Source organism: Cnephaeus nilssonii (assembly GCF_951640355.1).
Source record: "Cnephaeus nilssonii genome assembly, chromosome: 9".
NCBI classification, from domain to species: Eukaryota; Metazoa; Chordata; class Mammalia; order Chiroptera; family Vespertilionidae; genus Cnephaeus; species Cnephaeus nilssonii.
Window position 1 is genome coordinate 59423073 of NC_137080.1, and position 14044 is coordinate 59437116.

The 14044-nt window shown below is 38.6% G+C and overlaps 1 protein-coding gene and 1 long non-coding RNA gene across 3 annotated transcripts in view; one reads left to right on the forward strand and one right to left on the reverse strand.

The window, feature by feature from the left end:
* The window catches only part of HMGN3 (high mobility group nucleosomal binding domain 3), a 38597-nt gene that overhangs the window by 12009 nt on the left and 12544 nt on the right, over positions 1 to 14044 (forward strand). For both annotated transcript variants that reach the window (XM_079780282.1, XM_079780281.1), the window contains exon 2: positions 6879 to 6929. In XM_079780282.1, coding sequence (XP_079636408.1) covers positions 6879 to 6929 — 51 coding nt within the window. The remainder of the gene's footprint in view (positions 1 to 6878; positions 6930 to 14044) is intronic.
* The window catches only part of LOC307104965, a 544872-nt gene that overhangs the window by 11687 nt on the left and 519141 nt on the right, over positions 1 to 14044 (reverse strand). The gene's annotated exons all lie outside the window — the stretch shown is intronic.

Sequence of the window (14044 nt, forward strand, 5' to 3'; positions counted from 1 at the left end):
TGTAAAACCTGAATCTGATTATAACTCAGTTGATGTATTTAAATCTTGGCTCCCGGGAATCTTTGGGAAATTTTTCACTCCTAGCCTATTATTCTCCTCATAGTTATCCTATTAACCTCCCTAGCAATTGTATCCTTGCAAGGCTTTTAAATTCCTTTCAGCAGCCACTCAAACATCAAGTGATTTCCATCAGGTTTAGACAACTCAAAGAATTCAATGATCCAACCACACATGAGATATGAGACCGTATAGAATGCAGGCTTCTGACCCCAGTCAGGTGCTTCCTCCATAATCTCACCCCATACAAAACCACAACACATGGAAAAAGGTAACTCTCATTAAAGAGGCAACGCATCTCAAAGAGTTGTGTAAAATATTTTGAATTATTTATTTCATATTAACAATATACTCCCATTATTGAATTATGCATATTTATGCTAATAAAATTTCACTGAACCTAGTTGAATATGGCTTTTCTTTACTTTCAATTATCTTTTAAAATGTGAGATATTTTTCCTAAAAGTATCCCTCAGGAAAGAGAGAGCTGCTGTTTATTTCAATTCATCCAAAGTCTTTTAAAGCAAAATTATTACCTAGTTACTTTTATCTTAAACAACAAAATATTACTTTGGGAAGATACAGGCTGATATGACTTCAATAAGTACAATTTGGGTTTGTAGAAGTTGATGAAATTAATTGACATAAGCAAAGGAGGAAGTAGCAAAAATTTTAAATTTGATTATTACTCCTCTGCATATGATCTCTCAATTCCAGTATTGGATTTTTAAAGATTTATTTTAAAAAGCAGTATCGTGGGGAGAGAAGGGGGTAAGAGATCAACCAAAGGACTTATATGCATGCATATAAGCATAACCCATGGACACAGACAGTAGGGGGTGAGGGCAAGTGCTGGGGCGGGAGCGGGTGGGTGGATGGCCGGGGAGAGGTCAATGGGGAAAAAAAAGAGACATATGTAATACTTTAAACGATAAATAATTTATTTTTTTTTTAAAAAGCAGTATAATATTGGAAGGTCCCAAAATATACTTTTAGGATGAATGAAAAACAGCCATACTAATGTAAAACAAGGGTACTGATGGCTTTGAATAAAACTTTTAGTGTCTATTTCATGTGTATAGGAATATTTGAATTTAAGGGAACTGTTATTTGAAAAACCTCATAAGATTTCATGGACAATGTAGAGGGAAATTAACATTGCTTTATTCAAGTAGTTGAGTTATGTGTTAATTTTAACAGACATGTTTCAGTCTTCTCTGGATGGGTTATTTAGATTTTTTGTCCTAGAATGGTTGTCCTTTGCTAACCAGTTCATTTTTTCCTCCAGCCCTGCATTTGTAACAAAAATTGTAAATTAACTTCAAAAGAAATTTCAAATAATAATTTTAAAATATTGGCCAACAAATTAAAGACAAATCACCTCCAAGTAATACATCCCCCAGGTTAAAAGAAGTGATCATTGGTTATATCTATTCCCAGCTTTTACACATCAGCATGGATAACCCAGTTGTTGAGACTGGATTTGTTATATGGCTGCTGGTAAATGGTTATAATAATGCAACTAATTCACTTAAGTTATAAAGCAATAGCCTCTGTCACTAAAAATGTAGAAGTAAAATTCTGAGAGCCTATACTTACCAGGAAAGACTTTGGGGAACTTTAATATCAGGTCCAGCACACGTTGCCGAGAGTCCTGAACTCTCCTCTTTCTTGTGTGAGACTGAGAAACATGGCACCAGGGGTACTAGGCTCACACTTGCCAGCTTCCTGCCACACCCTCAGTATATCTTCCTCTGCAAACACACAGGCTATTTCCATCTGGAAGTGTTCCCAAGTAACTATTGAAAGGATTTTCTCATCTTCTCTGATCCCTTCCTGAGTTTGGAGGGAGAAAATTTGGCTCATGACCCCAACAGTGTCTTCTGTAAGGTAGTATCTGCTGTTTATTGAAAGAGAAGCTCAGCAATTGGGTAATTTTTCCTGTTGATTCCATATGGATGATCTATAGCAGGGGAGGGGAATGTCCGGCCCAAGGGCCATATAAGGCCCGTAAAATCATTTGGGCTAGCCCTGCCAAAGCATTAGGGGTGAGTTAATTCAATGTTTGACCAAATATAGCAGGCTAATTTTTAAGTTGATAATTTTGAATGGCCCACAAATGATGTTATAAATATCCAAATGGCCCTTGGCAGAAAAAAGAGATTCCCCACCCCTGGTCTATAGAATAAAAATTCCAAAGTTCTCTTCTTGCTTTCCTGATAAGGACTGCTGGTCCTGTTGTAGTCTTAAGGAAAATATAGTTGTGTCCCCTTCAGTACACTTCAGTGCCCTCAGATGCAGGACCCAGGCATCTTTGTGTAAAGAAAGAAAGGGTATAGTACAATTGGCCAGCTGCTGAAGGAATCCATGCTCTCTCTGCCCCACTCTCCTCCCACACTAGTACGAGAGGGAAAGTTTTGAATCAGTGTTTATAGGCTTCCAGTCTTGCCCTTCTCCAGTTCCTTCAGATCAGCACAGATGAAGCGATTGTGAACTATGTGTCTTGAACAGAAAAAGAAGAGGCAGTGTATGAACCAGATTTATAAGCTATTGAAAAAACACAGAATATGCTATGAGTAAACCCAGTCATGGAATTTGTAGTAGAGAATAGACGTGGCACTGTTAAACTGGGTTTTACTTCTCGCCCTATCCCCACAGTATTGGTAATATTGTTTGAAAAAAACTAAATACAGAAAAATCCAGGAAATAATATAATATTCCCACTTACCCACTGCTCAGAATTTATGAATTTGACTTATTTTTTTTAGCATATTAGGTTCAGATATTTGTAATAAATAAAATATTACCAATAAAGTTCAAGTTTGAAACACCCTTTGTTCCCTTCTCTTGTCAGCCTCCCTAGAGACAACCATTATGAATTTAGTGTGTATCCTTTCAGTCCATGATTTTATGCATTTATGATATATACTAGAGGCCCAATGCACGAAGATTTCGTGCAAAAATGGGCCTTCCTTCCCCTGGCTGCGGGCACTGCCTTCACTCCGGCCCGGAGCTGCCTTTCCACCTTCCCACGCTGCCCAGAGGCCCAGAGCTGCTGGGGCAGTGCGGAACGCAGCAAGCGTCCCGCCCTGCCCCCGGCCGCTTCGCGCCTGTGTATGCAAATTAACCCACCATCTTTGTTGGGTTAATTTGCATACTCACTCCTGATTAGCTGGTGGGCGTCATGAAGGTACGGTCAGTTTGCATCTTTCTCTTTTATTAGTGTAGATTACATATGACATATACAAATCCGTAATACTGATTTGTTCATCTTTTAAAATTTGTGAAAGTGGAATCATATACATGTATTCTTGTTTTCTTCCGTCACTTGACATTATAATGAATTAGTATAGTTTGCTTAGTTATATTGTGATTCTTAATGTATTTGGATCTTTTCTAATGACTTATTTTGTGGTTTCTATTTATCATGTATTTTTCCTTGCTTTGTTTTTTCCTTCCTTGCCTTTTATTTGTAAAATTTGCTTATTTTCACTTCTCCTGACTTGTAAGTTTATAGATCCTATTTCTTTTCTTTAAAATGTTAATGACTGTCTTTAAATTTTATTTTAACAAAGCCTAAAATTGTTCTGTCTTTATTGTCCTTGAGAACAAAACCAAGACCTTTGACTTCTGATCTATTCTACCCTCATCTTTTGTGGTGGTTATTGTCTAGAACTGTGCTGTCCATTATGGTAGCCAGTAGCTTTATGAGGCTACTAACTACATTAAAAAAATGAGCTGAGTTTTTAAAACTTTATTTTTAATCTATTTAAATTAAAAAACTGATATTAGATTCAGTTATTGGGAAATGTAATATGTTTGAAACAACCTGGATATGTAAAACCACTATAAACTTTATGAACTTTAAATACATAATAGATGTTCCTAGTGAAAACTTAGCACTTGAATGAAGATGTGTTATGAGGATAAAATACATGTCAGATTTTGAAGATTTAGTACAGAAAAGTTTGTGTAATATCTCAAAATTTGTATATTGATTATACATTGAAGTGATAAGATTTTAGATATATTTAGTTAAATAAAATATTATTACATTCATTTCATCTACTTTTTATTTTTTAAATGTGGCTATTAGAAAATTCAGAATTATATATTTCTATAGGACAGCACTGATCTAGAATTTCTACTGAAACTTTTAAGCTGATGTCCTGACCTGCATTCGTAGCACAGTACCACACTAATCCCAGGGTAAAAATCAGTTGGGTTGTTCCTGACTGCAAATTTGTTACCTGCTTGTTAGTAGAAAGCACTTGTGGAGAGATTGCCAGAGAAACCAGCTTTGCCTAGAGTTATAGTTCTTCACATCTCTACTCTTATGTTCATTCATCTGAAGGCATTAATATTTTCAATTACACCTGTTTTTTTAATGTGGCATCTTTTCAAGTTTCTCTTTTTTAGTAACTTACATCCAATTCAAACATTATTAGGTCAGTGTTTAGAGAGTGATCTCTCAGTCACATTGCTGTCACTAATCTGCTTTAGAAAAATATTGAAAATAATGCCATTTAGTCATTTTTTGTTTTTTTGTTGTTTTTTTAATATATATTTTATTGATTTTTTACAGAGAGGAAGGGAGAGAGATAGAGAGCTAGAAACATCAATGAGAGAGAAACATCGATCAGCTGCCTCCTGCACAACCCCCACTGGGGATGTGCCCGCAACCAAGGTACATGCCCTTGACCAGAATCAACCTGGGATCTTTCAGTCCGCAGGCTGACGCTCTATCCACTGAGCCAAACCGGTTTCGGCCATTTTTTGTTTTTTTTAATGTCATTTAACATCAATAGCTATGTGCTGCTTCTTTAAATACCTATCAGTTACAGGTAGAGAGTACCCCAGATTTAAATCTACCTAGTGGCCTGACAGGTATGAAGGGCAATCCAGCACTCCTTGACAACAGAGGGTCTGGTTTGTGACCAGAAGGGTCAAGTTTGTGAAGTGAGCCGAGGATGTGAGCACAGCTGAATGGCCCGTTTGGGGATTGTCTTCATGTGGGCAGACTTTTTAAGACTTGCCCTCCCTAACTCTGCTGACTGATGTAGCACTAGATCTGTGAACCAGACAATCCTGTGCAAGAGCGTGGAGAACAGAAAAGGGAGGCTCAGTTTCCCTTTATGATAGAAGGGGTCCCTTGGAGGAGAGAAAAAAGTTCATTGATTTGGGAAACAGAAGAGAACTCCATAGGTCTAGGGAGTTCTAGAGAGAGGTTGAACTACTGGGTAACAGGAAACCCTAGGAAGAAGAGAAGATTTATTAGGTCCTTTGACTTGAAAAAAAGCTTTTGTCTTTTTCAAAGACTTTATACACTTCTGACCTATATTTTATATAGTATTTTGTGTTTAAATTTAGCATTATTTTATGTGCACTTCCTATGTAGTCATATAGTCTAAATATTTTAATCTCATTGCACTCATAGTTATATAGTGTATTTATTTAAACATTTCTAGTAAGTCATTTCCAGTTATTCCATATTAGAAAAAAATACAAATAAAACCATATTTTTTTTCAGAGTCTTTCTTTGAGTCCTGGTTCTAAAATTGGAATTATTGGGTTATTATATGATTAGTTGTATGTGTCTTTTTTATATTCCCAGGTTATTCTTTGAAAATATTACATTAATTTACAGTGTCACCTGCCCCACCAAACAGTGGGTTTTATGATCTTATTTTTCCCCCCTCATTTTAGATAAGGCATTAGTTGCTTTATTTTGCTATGCCAAATGTCGTGCCAAACATTGGTTTGCTATTTGTATTTTTTTCTAATGGGAACTCTATTCATATATTAAGTAGTTTAATTTTCTAATTGTTTTAATCTTACTTATTGTCTTAGCCAATAAAAATATATTGGGGCATATAAAAATATATTGGGGTAGTTCGTATGTCATGTAAATCTAAATATACTTTCCCCGTTGTATGCAAGCCTATAAAAGAGGCAGGTTTAAAGTGTCACAAGAGTGGGTGGGTGCTGCACAGGGGAGGATTAACATCAGGGAGCAAATCAGCTCGGGTGGCAGTGCTCTTGGCTGTCCTGTGAAGCTGGGAGTGCGGTAGAGATGCTGGAGATGATAATAAAAAAATAGTAACTTTTTTAAAAATTTATTTTTATTGATTCCAGAGAAGAAAGGAGAGAGAGAGAGAGAGAGAGAGATAAAAACATCAATATTGAGAAAGAATCATTAATCAGCTGCCTCCTGCATGCCCCCTACTGGGGATCGAGACTGAAACCCAGGCATGTGCCCTGACTGGAATAGAACCTGGGACCTTTCAGTCCACAGGCCAACGTTCTATCCACTGAGCCAAACCGGCTAGGGCAAAAAATAGTAATATTTTATAAAAATAATAAGTATAAAGTCAAGTCATATCAAGAAATGGGCTAGAAATCAAAGCTAAACATCCTGCCCTCATCTCAGAGAACCAAAGCAACTGGAACATGCAGGCGGATCCCAGGCACCCCTGCCACTGACTGCTGGGTTCCTGTTCTTTAACCACAAGAATGAAAATTGCTTAGGGTGAATGTACATTGAGAACAAGGACTCATATCAATTCTTGCACCACTCCTTGTTTAAAAATGAGAGCAATTATGCAGTGTGTGTGTGCGCGCGCGCACGTGTGTGTGTGTGTGTGTGTGTGTGTGTGTGTGTGTGTGTAAACAACTTATCCTCTTATAAACTTACTTTTTCCCCCACAAGGTATCTGTTGGTATATGTGGTGCAGATAATTTAAATAGCCTTAAAAAAAATATCTCCCTCTAATGTGTGTTTCCCAATTTAAATACAATTTACTGAAATATTTTCTTTCTAGTCTCCAGAGAATACAGAGGGCAAGGATGGATCCAAAATAACTAAACAGGAGGTAAGTGTATCTTTGACATCCTGTATTCAATTATGTAACTGGAATTTTTAATATTGTTATGATTGTCTGCATCTGAATGAATACTATTCCTGTACAAGGTTGTTGAGACTACATAAGCCAGGGAGTGTCACTGTGTAGTCTCCCTTGGCCTAGGTATATTTCAGTCGGTTCACAGATGAGTCATTTTCCACTTACTGTGTTGTTTATGTTTCTACCTGTGGGTCCTGCTGTCTTATTAAAGCAGATACTGAGAATTCCTTCTGGGCAAAAATCGAGATAATAGGTAAATTCATCAAGGAGAACAAAGTCTGCCTTTCACAGCAAGGAAATCAAAGACTGTTGATTTAATAAATTCTCTGCTCCAGTGAGTGAATTATATATTACTTTTTAGGTTCTGAAATTTGCCTAAGGAGTCATGTCTAAAGCCAAAAGCTATGGAAGGATACACAAGATGTCACAATACTAAAAAGTTGGGGTTTTAAAATCAGAAAAAGTCTTAGGGCTTAGGATAGTTAATTAGGCAATAATTCAAAGAAGCTCTGTATTAATATACAGAAACCTCCAAACAGCTAGCATCTTGGAAGAGATGCTTGCATTTGACCTGCTGTGGTAATATCATGAACTTCTAAAGGAGATGGATGAAAAAGTAGCAAGTGACTTTTTGGTAACTATGGTGACATTCATTTTTGCACAGAGTTCGCAGTGTGTTGCAAAACTGCAGCTCTTAGTAATGAACTTATAAACTAAAATGGGTCGTGAGGTAGATAAAAAACAATGTCTAGTTAAAGATTCTTTGATTGTGTGATTCATATTGTGGATAATAATCCAGAAGAGTTTATCGTGGTAGTAAAATCTCTACAGAGGATTTGTACAAGGAAATTCATTCAGCCAAGTGGAAAACCTTTAACAGAATCTATAAAGAAATAATTTAAAAGCAAAACAAAACTGCCTATAACCACATCCCCACCATCCACCTACCGAGCATTCAGTCTAACAGTTTGAGAGGTGAAGTTTGTGATCCAAAATCAAGTCACTATACAAATGTTAGAACCAACCAAAATATTATGAATGTTTGAATTTTCTTGAAAATGGAAAAATATAATCTGTAGGACAGTTGGCTAAGTGTAACGAATGTTAATGTTTTTAGATTTGGGCATAAAATGCATTTGGGTTTCTCCCTAGGGATTGCTATTGAAATTGATCTGTCAGTCAGAAAATCTAGAAACCACTGCACACAATAGATCTTGAATAGTGAAAACAGTCTTTTCGATCCTTCTTCACTAAAAGCAATAGCGCTGGTTAGAATATATGTAAAAGAATTTTGCTTATACAGCTGTCTCATACATATTGCTTTGGCCCTGGAATTTTTATTATTTATATTACAGGCACACCTCATTTTGTGATTCACTTTATTGTGCTTTGCAGATCTTGCATATTTTATAAATTGAAGGTTTATGGCAACTGTTGAAGGCTCAGATGATGATACGCATCTTTTAGCAGTAAAGTATTTTTATTAAAATATGTACATTGTTTTTATAGGCATAATGTTATTGCACACTTAATAGACTGTAAACACAACTATTATATGGACTGGGAAATCAAAAACTTGTGCGACTCGCTTTACTGAGATATTTACTTTATTGAAGTGTTCTGAGAGGTATGCCTGTATTGTTATTTCTAACTTATTATTATTTTTAATATTCTATTTAATATCTTTATATGTATTATAGTATTGTTAACAAAAATATTTACTAGACAAGACTCTACTTGTCATTTAAACTAAAACCAAATTAAAACTCATGATATTTCTTCAAGACATCAACACAATTGTTTGAAAAGTGAAAAGGTCAGTGGGTGAGTTAGTGATTTAGGGTTTAGGGTAAGAACTGTCAAACAGTTATTGATTGATTTTACCCCCACTGAATTGTTTAGATTTTCTAGTTAGGCCATTGAGTGTGCACAGCCCTGACTATAGTGAAGGTATCATTTTACCAAGGATTTAAAAAGCTTCTATTCCTTCCGTGATATTTGCAGGGTGTGGTTCAATTTAGTATTTAGGCAATAAATGACCAAAACAATATATTACAGTCATTACACGTGGCCGTTTACAAAGCCCTTTTGCATACATTACTTTTTCTGAACCTTACAATAACCCTGAAATGAGAGCAAAACAGATTCATTCCTTGAAAGAACTGTATTGAGCACCCATATGCACCAAGTTCTGTTCTAGGCTCTGCAAGAGTCCTCAGTGAACAAAAGAAGCAAAAATCTCTGCCTTCTTGGAGCTTCCATTTTAGCAGGGGAGAGAGTAAAATAAAACAATGGGATATTTGCTATAAAGAAATATAAAACAAGGGAAGGGAATAGCGAATGTCAGAAAAGTGTTGTTTGATAATAGGCAATGTTATTGTCTTCATTTTCACTAATGCAAACTGTGTCCTCAGAGACATAGATGATTTTCCCACGTGTTGCAACCCGTGAATTGCAGAACCAGGAAAGGTAGCTGCATGTCCCGCTTCAAAGTCCCCTGTCCTCATGCCCCTCTGTAGTAATCGTAACTCTGAGCATCCAGTGCTTTTTCTCTGCTAAGGCGCTGATTTACATCTTTCCCTACCTCCCAGTTTTGCAAAGGTCATTTCTATTTAGTTCCTCATTTGTTTGGGGGAATTAAAAGCAGCTTGAACTTTGAGTTTTGTTCTAAAGTACCTGGTCAGGCTCAGGAGCATAAAGAAATCTCATAAAAAATAAACATATTTACAGATTCCAAAGGAATGACCCATATGCTTCAAGCAGTATTCAGCAAAGTCCAAAGATTCTACTTGAATCTAGCTATCTCTATCCCGGTGAACCTTGTCATAACAAGATTAGACTTTCATGTTGCTTTTGCCTCTAGGACATAAAAGTAAAAGAATCCATGTCTTTCAGAGTAGCCTTCACCAGAATTGTCTCCAACCCAGGGAATGATAAGCTAGTTAGTAAATGAATACTGAATAATTCCATTGTGACCAGCACCTATATACCACAGTGACAAATCCTCATCTTGTTCTGTAACTCTCTTGGTGACCTATCATTCTGAAAGCCTGCCTTCCTTCCTTGAGGACCATTCTTTTGGCCACTTTTCCTGAGGATTCACAATCAACAAATCGAGAGAAATTCTTACTATATTTATTTCCATAGTGGTCCTGCCCAATAACCTGAGTCTCAAATGAATACTTCAAATTCGAGTGTTTCAAAGAGGAAAGAAATAGCAGTCTAGTCTATTTTATGTCTAATAAATATAGTCCAGTCATTTACAGATTTTAAGCCTATGAACGCTGATAGAACTTTCCAGGAAGGTGCACACCAAGCATGTCAAACTCAGCACATGTACCCAGTTCTGCTGATTGAGCGAAAGGTTCCTCTCAGCCTCCACTGTTTTCAGTGAAAGAGAAAATCTCTTCTGATGGTTCCCAGAAAGGAAAATTTAAGAAAATTCTTTTTTTTTTTAATAGCATAGAAAGAAGAGCTGGTAAATTGTAGGCAGGAAGTCATAAAATGATTTTACAGTAAAAGATGTGCTTTTTTAGAGATTAGTTACTTTAGACAGCCCAGAGAAACAAACTTTGTTTCTGCATTAATTTCCTAGGCTTTTGATTTTCCAGCTCCGGTACTGGACCTGGATTATAAATGGGTAGGGAGCCTTTGCATCAGAGCAGCTCCCAAGCCCCGCAGAGCAGGGCTTTGACTGGAATGTCTCTCTGGAAATCCCACAGGGCTCTCTGACATCACCCCGCCTCTTCGTGTGTTTGGGTGTTCACGTTGGGAGGAAAGGAGCAATAGCAAATGCGGGGGGATTTTTCATGTGCTTTGGCCTCACTTCAGTGATTATCAGGACAGCGAGTTGGTTAGGGAGGCAGTGATGAGTAATGCTTAACATATTTAGCCCCTTTCAGGCCCTACACTGAATAGGACCTGACTGAGTGCAGGCATACATCGGAGACATTGCAGGTTTGGTTCTAGACCATAAAGCAAATATAATAAAGCAAGTCATATGAGTTTTTTTGTTTCCCAGTGCATATAAAAGTTATATTTGCACCCTGGCCGGGTGGCTCATGATTGGAGCGTTGTCCCATGCACCAAAAGGTAGTGTGTTCGATTCTTGGTCAGGGCACACACCTAGGTTGCTGGTTCAATCCCCGGTCAGGGCTTATACAGGAGGCAACCGATCAATGTTTCTCTCTCTCTAAAAATCAAAATATATCCTCAGGTGAGGATTTTTTTAAAAGTTATATTTACACTATACTGTCATGTGTTAAGTGTGCAAGAGCATTATGCCTAAAAAAACAACGTACATACCTTAATTTTAAGAGACTTTATTGCTAAAAATGCTAGCCATCACTGGAGCCTTCAGGGAGTCATACTCTTTGTGCTGGTCAAGGGTCTTGCCTTGCTGTTCATGACAACAGTCGTCTGTGACGTGCAGTAAGATGAGGTGGTGACCTTAGCACCCCTGCCAAGTGCACACTTGCTGCACATTTCTAGTGTCCACCTCCACATTTATGGAGGGCCCAGCAGGCACTGGAGCTACTGGTAGAGAGGAAGGTCCTGTGCAGGAGGGGCACAGGTGTGAGACAGATGAGGCGAACAGTGCAGGGAGGCCAGCGTGGCACACAGTGGAGAGGGCACCGCAAGGCCTGTTCACCCTCTTTAGCATAGAGGCTGCCACGTTTCCTCTCCTGGACTGTCTTTCTAAGCACTGTCATGCTGACTGGGCCTTACTGTGAGACAGTGGGAGTCAGGGGTCCTCAAACTTTTTCAACAGGGGGCCAGTTCACTGTCCCTCAGACCGTTGGAGGGCCGGACTATAGTTTAAAAAAAACTATGAACAAATTCCTATGCACACTGCACATATCTTATTTTGAAGTAAAAAACCAAAATGGCAAAAACACCCGGCGGGCCGGATAAATGTCCTCGGTTGGCCGCATGTGGCCCGCGGGCCGTAGTTTGAGGACGCCTGGTGTGAGTAGTTCTTGAGGCCACACAGAAGCATCAAAGCTGAGCTCTGTTTGGTAGTTGCCAGGTGCTCCTTGCTCCTCCATGCTCCGACTCTGCGTTGAAGAACAACTCACCACGTGCTGCCCGGTTTAACTGATAATGTTGCCTTTCCTTCCGTAATACCAATTTATGCAACTCCCCACTCTGGGAAAGGCATCACAGGATTTGGGTTCTGGTTCCAGTGACACGTGGTGCATTGTCATGATACCCCTAACAGACATGGTGGTGTTCCCCGGGGAGCATCTGACACAGGCAGGCCCCTGTGCTGTTAGGATGCCCAGCGGTACATCCCCTTTCCCTATGCAGTGAACATATCACAGCCACCACTTAACCGGCACAGCCCCCTAGTCCCGGCTCATTCTGCTGGCCGCCTGAAGTCCAGCTCTGATCTTTCCTTGAGACCCCAGGGTTAAAACTATTCATGAAGGCTCTGGCCCTTCATTTTTTCTGTAGTTTAAAGAAAGATGAGTTTAGCTTCCTGTGGCTATTTTCAGCAAGAAATTTCTTAGATGTAGAGATGGCAAGAAATATTTCTTCCAGTTTGGCCTGACCAGCTGACCTAGACTGACCTCAGCACAACTTCAAGGATTTCATGATTCTTTGCACTCATGGCAGGGGCTGCTACTGATCATTTTTGCTAACTTCCTTAAAGAATTATTTGAAACATTTAAGCTATTGGAAGGAGGCAAAGTCTGCACAAGGCAGCAAGAATTAGGAAAAAGCTTGAGTTCATTTTTTGAGCAAATGTTATTGTGCACTTACAATATGTTAAGTGGCATATTATTCTACTAGAGCTAGAGCAGGGAATAAAACAGACAAAAAGCGTGGAGTGTTTACTTCTAGGACGTGTAAAGAAAGGCGGTCGTACTTTTAGAATGTGAAATCCCTTGGGGAGCCATCTTTTGCTGGTGGTAAGTGGAATATCAATTCTGTGTGCTTATTTCTAAAATGCCTGGAAGTGTTCTGTTATTTTAAGTTTTCTTTGCCATCTTATTTGCTAACTTGCACCATCACTGAAGAAGAAAAGATTTCCTGAAACACATCATTCTCAGCACAGTTTCTCTCTAAATTCAGTAAACTTCCAAAATAAAGGAAAAGATTAGTGAGACTATTTAAATCTTTAAACATATACATTTAGTAGAGACATAAATGTGTTTATTTTGTTTCAGGTTAAAGGAAACATTTCTCATTAACTGCCTAAGATTTGTTGTCATTCTCTTTTCTAACGTAGTAACAAGGCCGGGTCCTCCTATTATTTTGGTTTCTACACAATTATATAAGTCTCTTGTATTAACTTATAAGCTTTAGTTCCATTTGTAAGGAACAAGAGTCACACTGGAAGCTAGTTCTTAAATAGCACCTCAATGTTCCCGCTGTCAATTTTATCACAAAAGTAGAGATTATGAAAAGTAGAGATTATGGTTCGGAGCCTAAACACATCTTCCTTTTCTTTCCTTAGTCGCCACGCCCTAGTCGGTAGAGGCCATTTCTTTGCCCACACCCCTTCAGAAACTTCCTCTTGAGCATTAGGGTGCCCAGGGTGACTGTACTCACCTGGAGAGCGTGATGGGAGCCATACATTACATTCTTTCAACAAATATAAGATATCAAGAAAGAATTTTTAAAAATCAACTTGGTTGTATATAATTGTTGCAGGAGGATTTACTGGGCCAGATTTCCTACTCATGAGTGGGAATGAGGTTCTTGGGGTACTGCTGAAATATGCATTTTTCAGAAGCCCCCAGGGAAGGATGGGGTGTGGAAAAGGCCTTATTTGCATGAAGTTACTTTTCTTGGGTTCCAAAGTCCCTGCCCTTAAGCCAGTCCTGGAAAAGGTGCAGCTGGGAGTTCAGCAAAGCCAAAAGTAAGGCCGGTGTCCAGAGCTTTCGTTCCATGTTGCTACTGGGTGTGGTTCAGCATCCAAGCTAATTAAAGTCCAGGTTCAGTCCGTTGTGTAGTCCCAGATGGCCATGAGCCACATGGACACAGGGTAGCGCACCAGCTGCCACGGGAGAGCCCGGAACCCTGTGCACCAGAGAGAAAGAGAGTGAACTTCCTTTGGTTGGAATATTCAGTTCCCC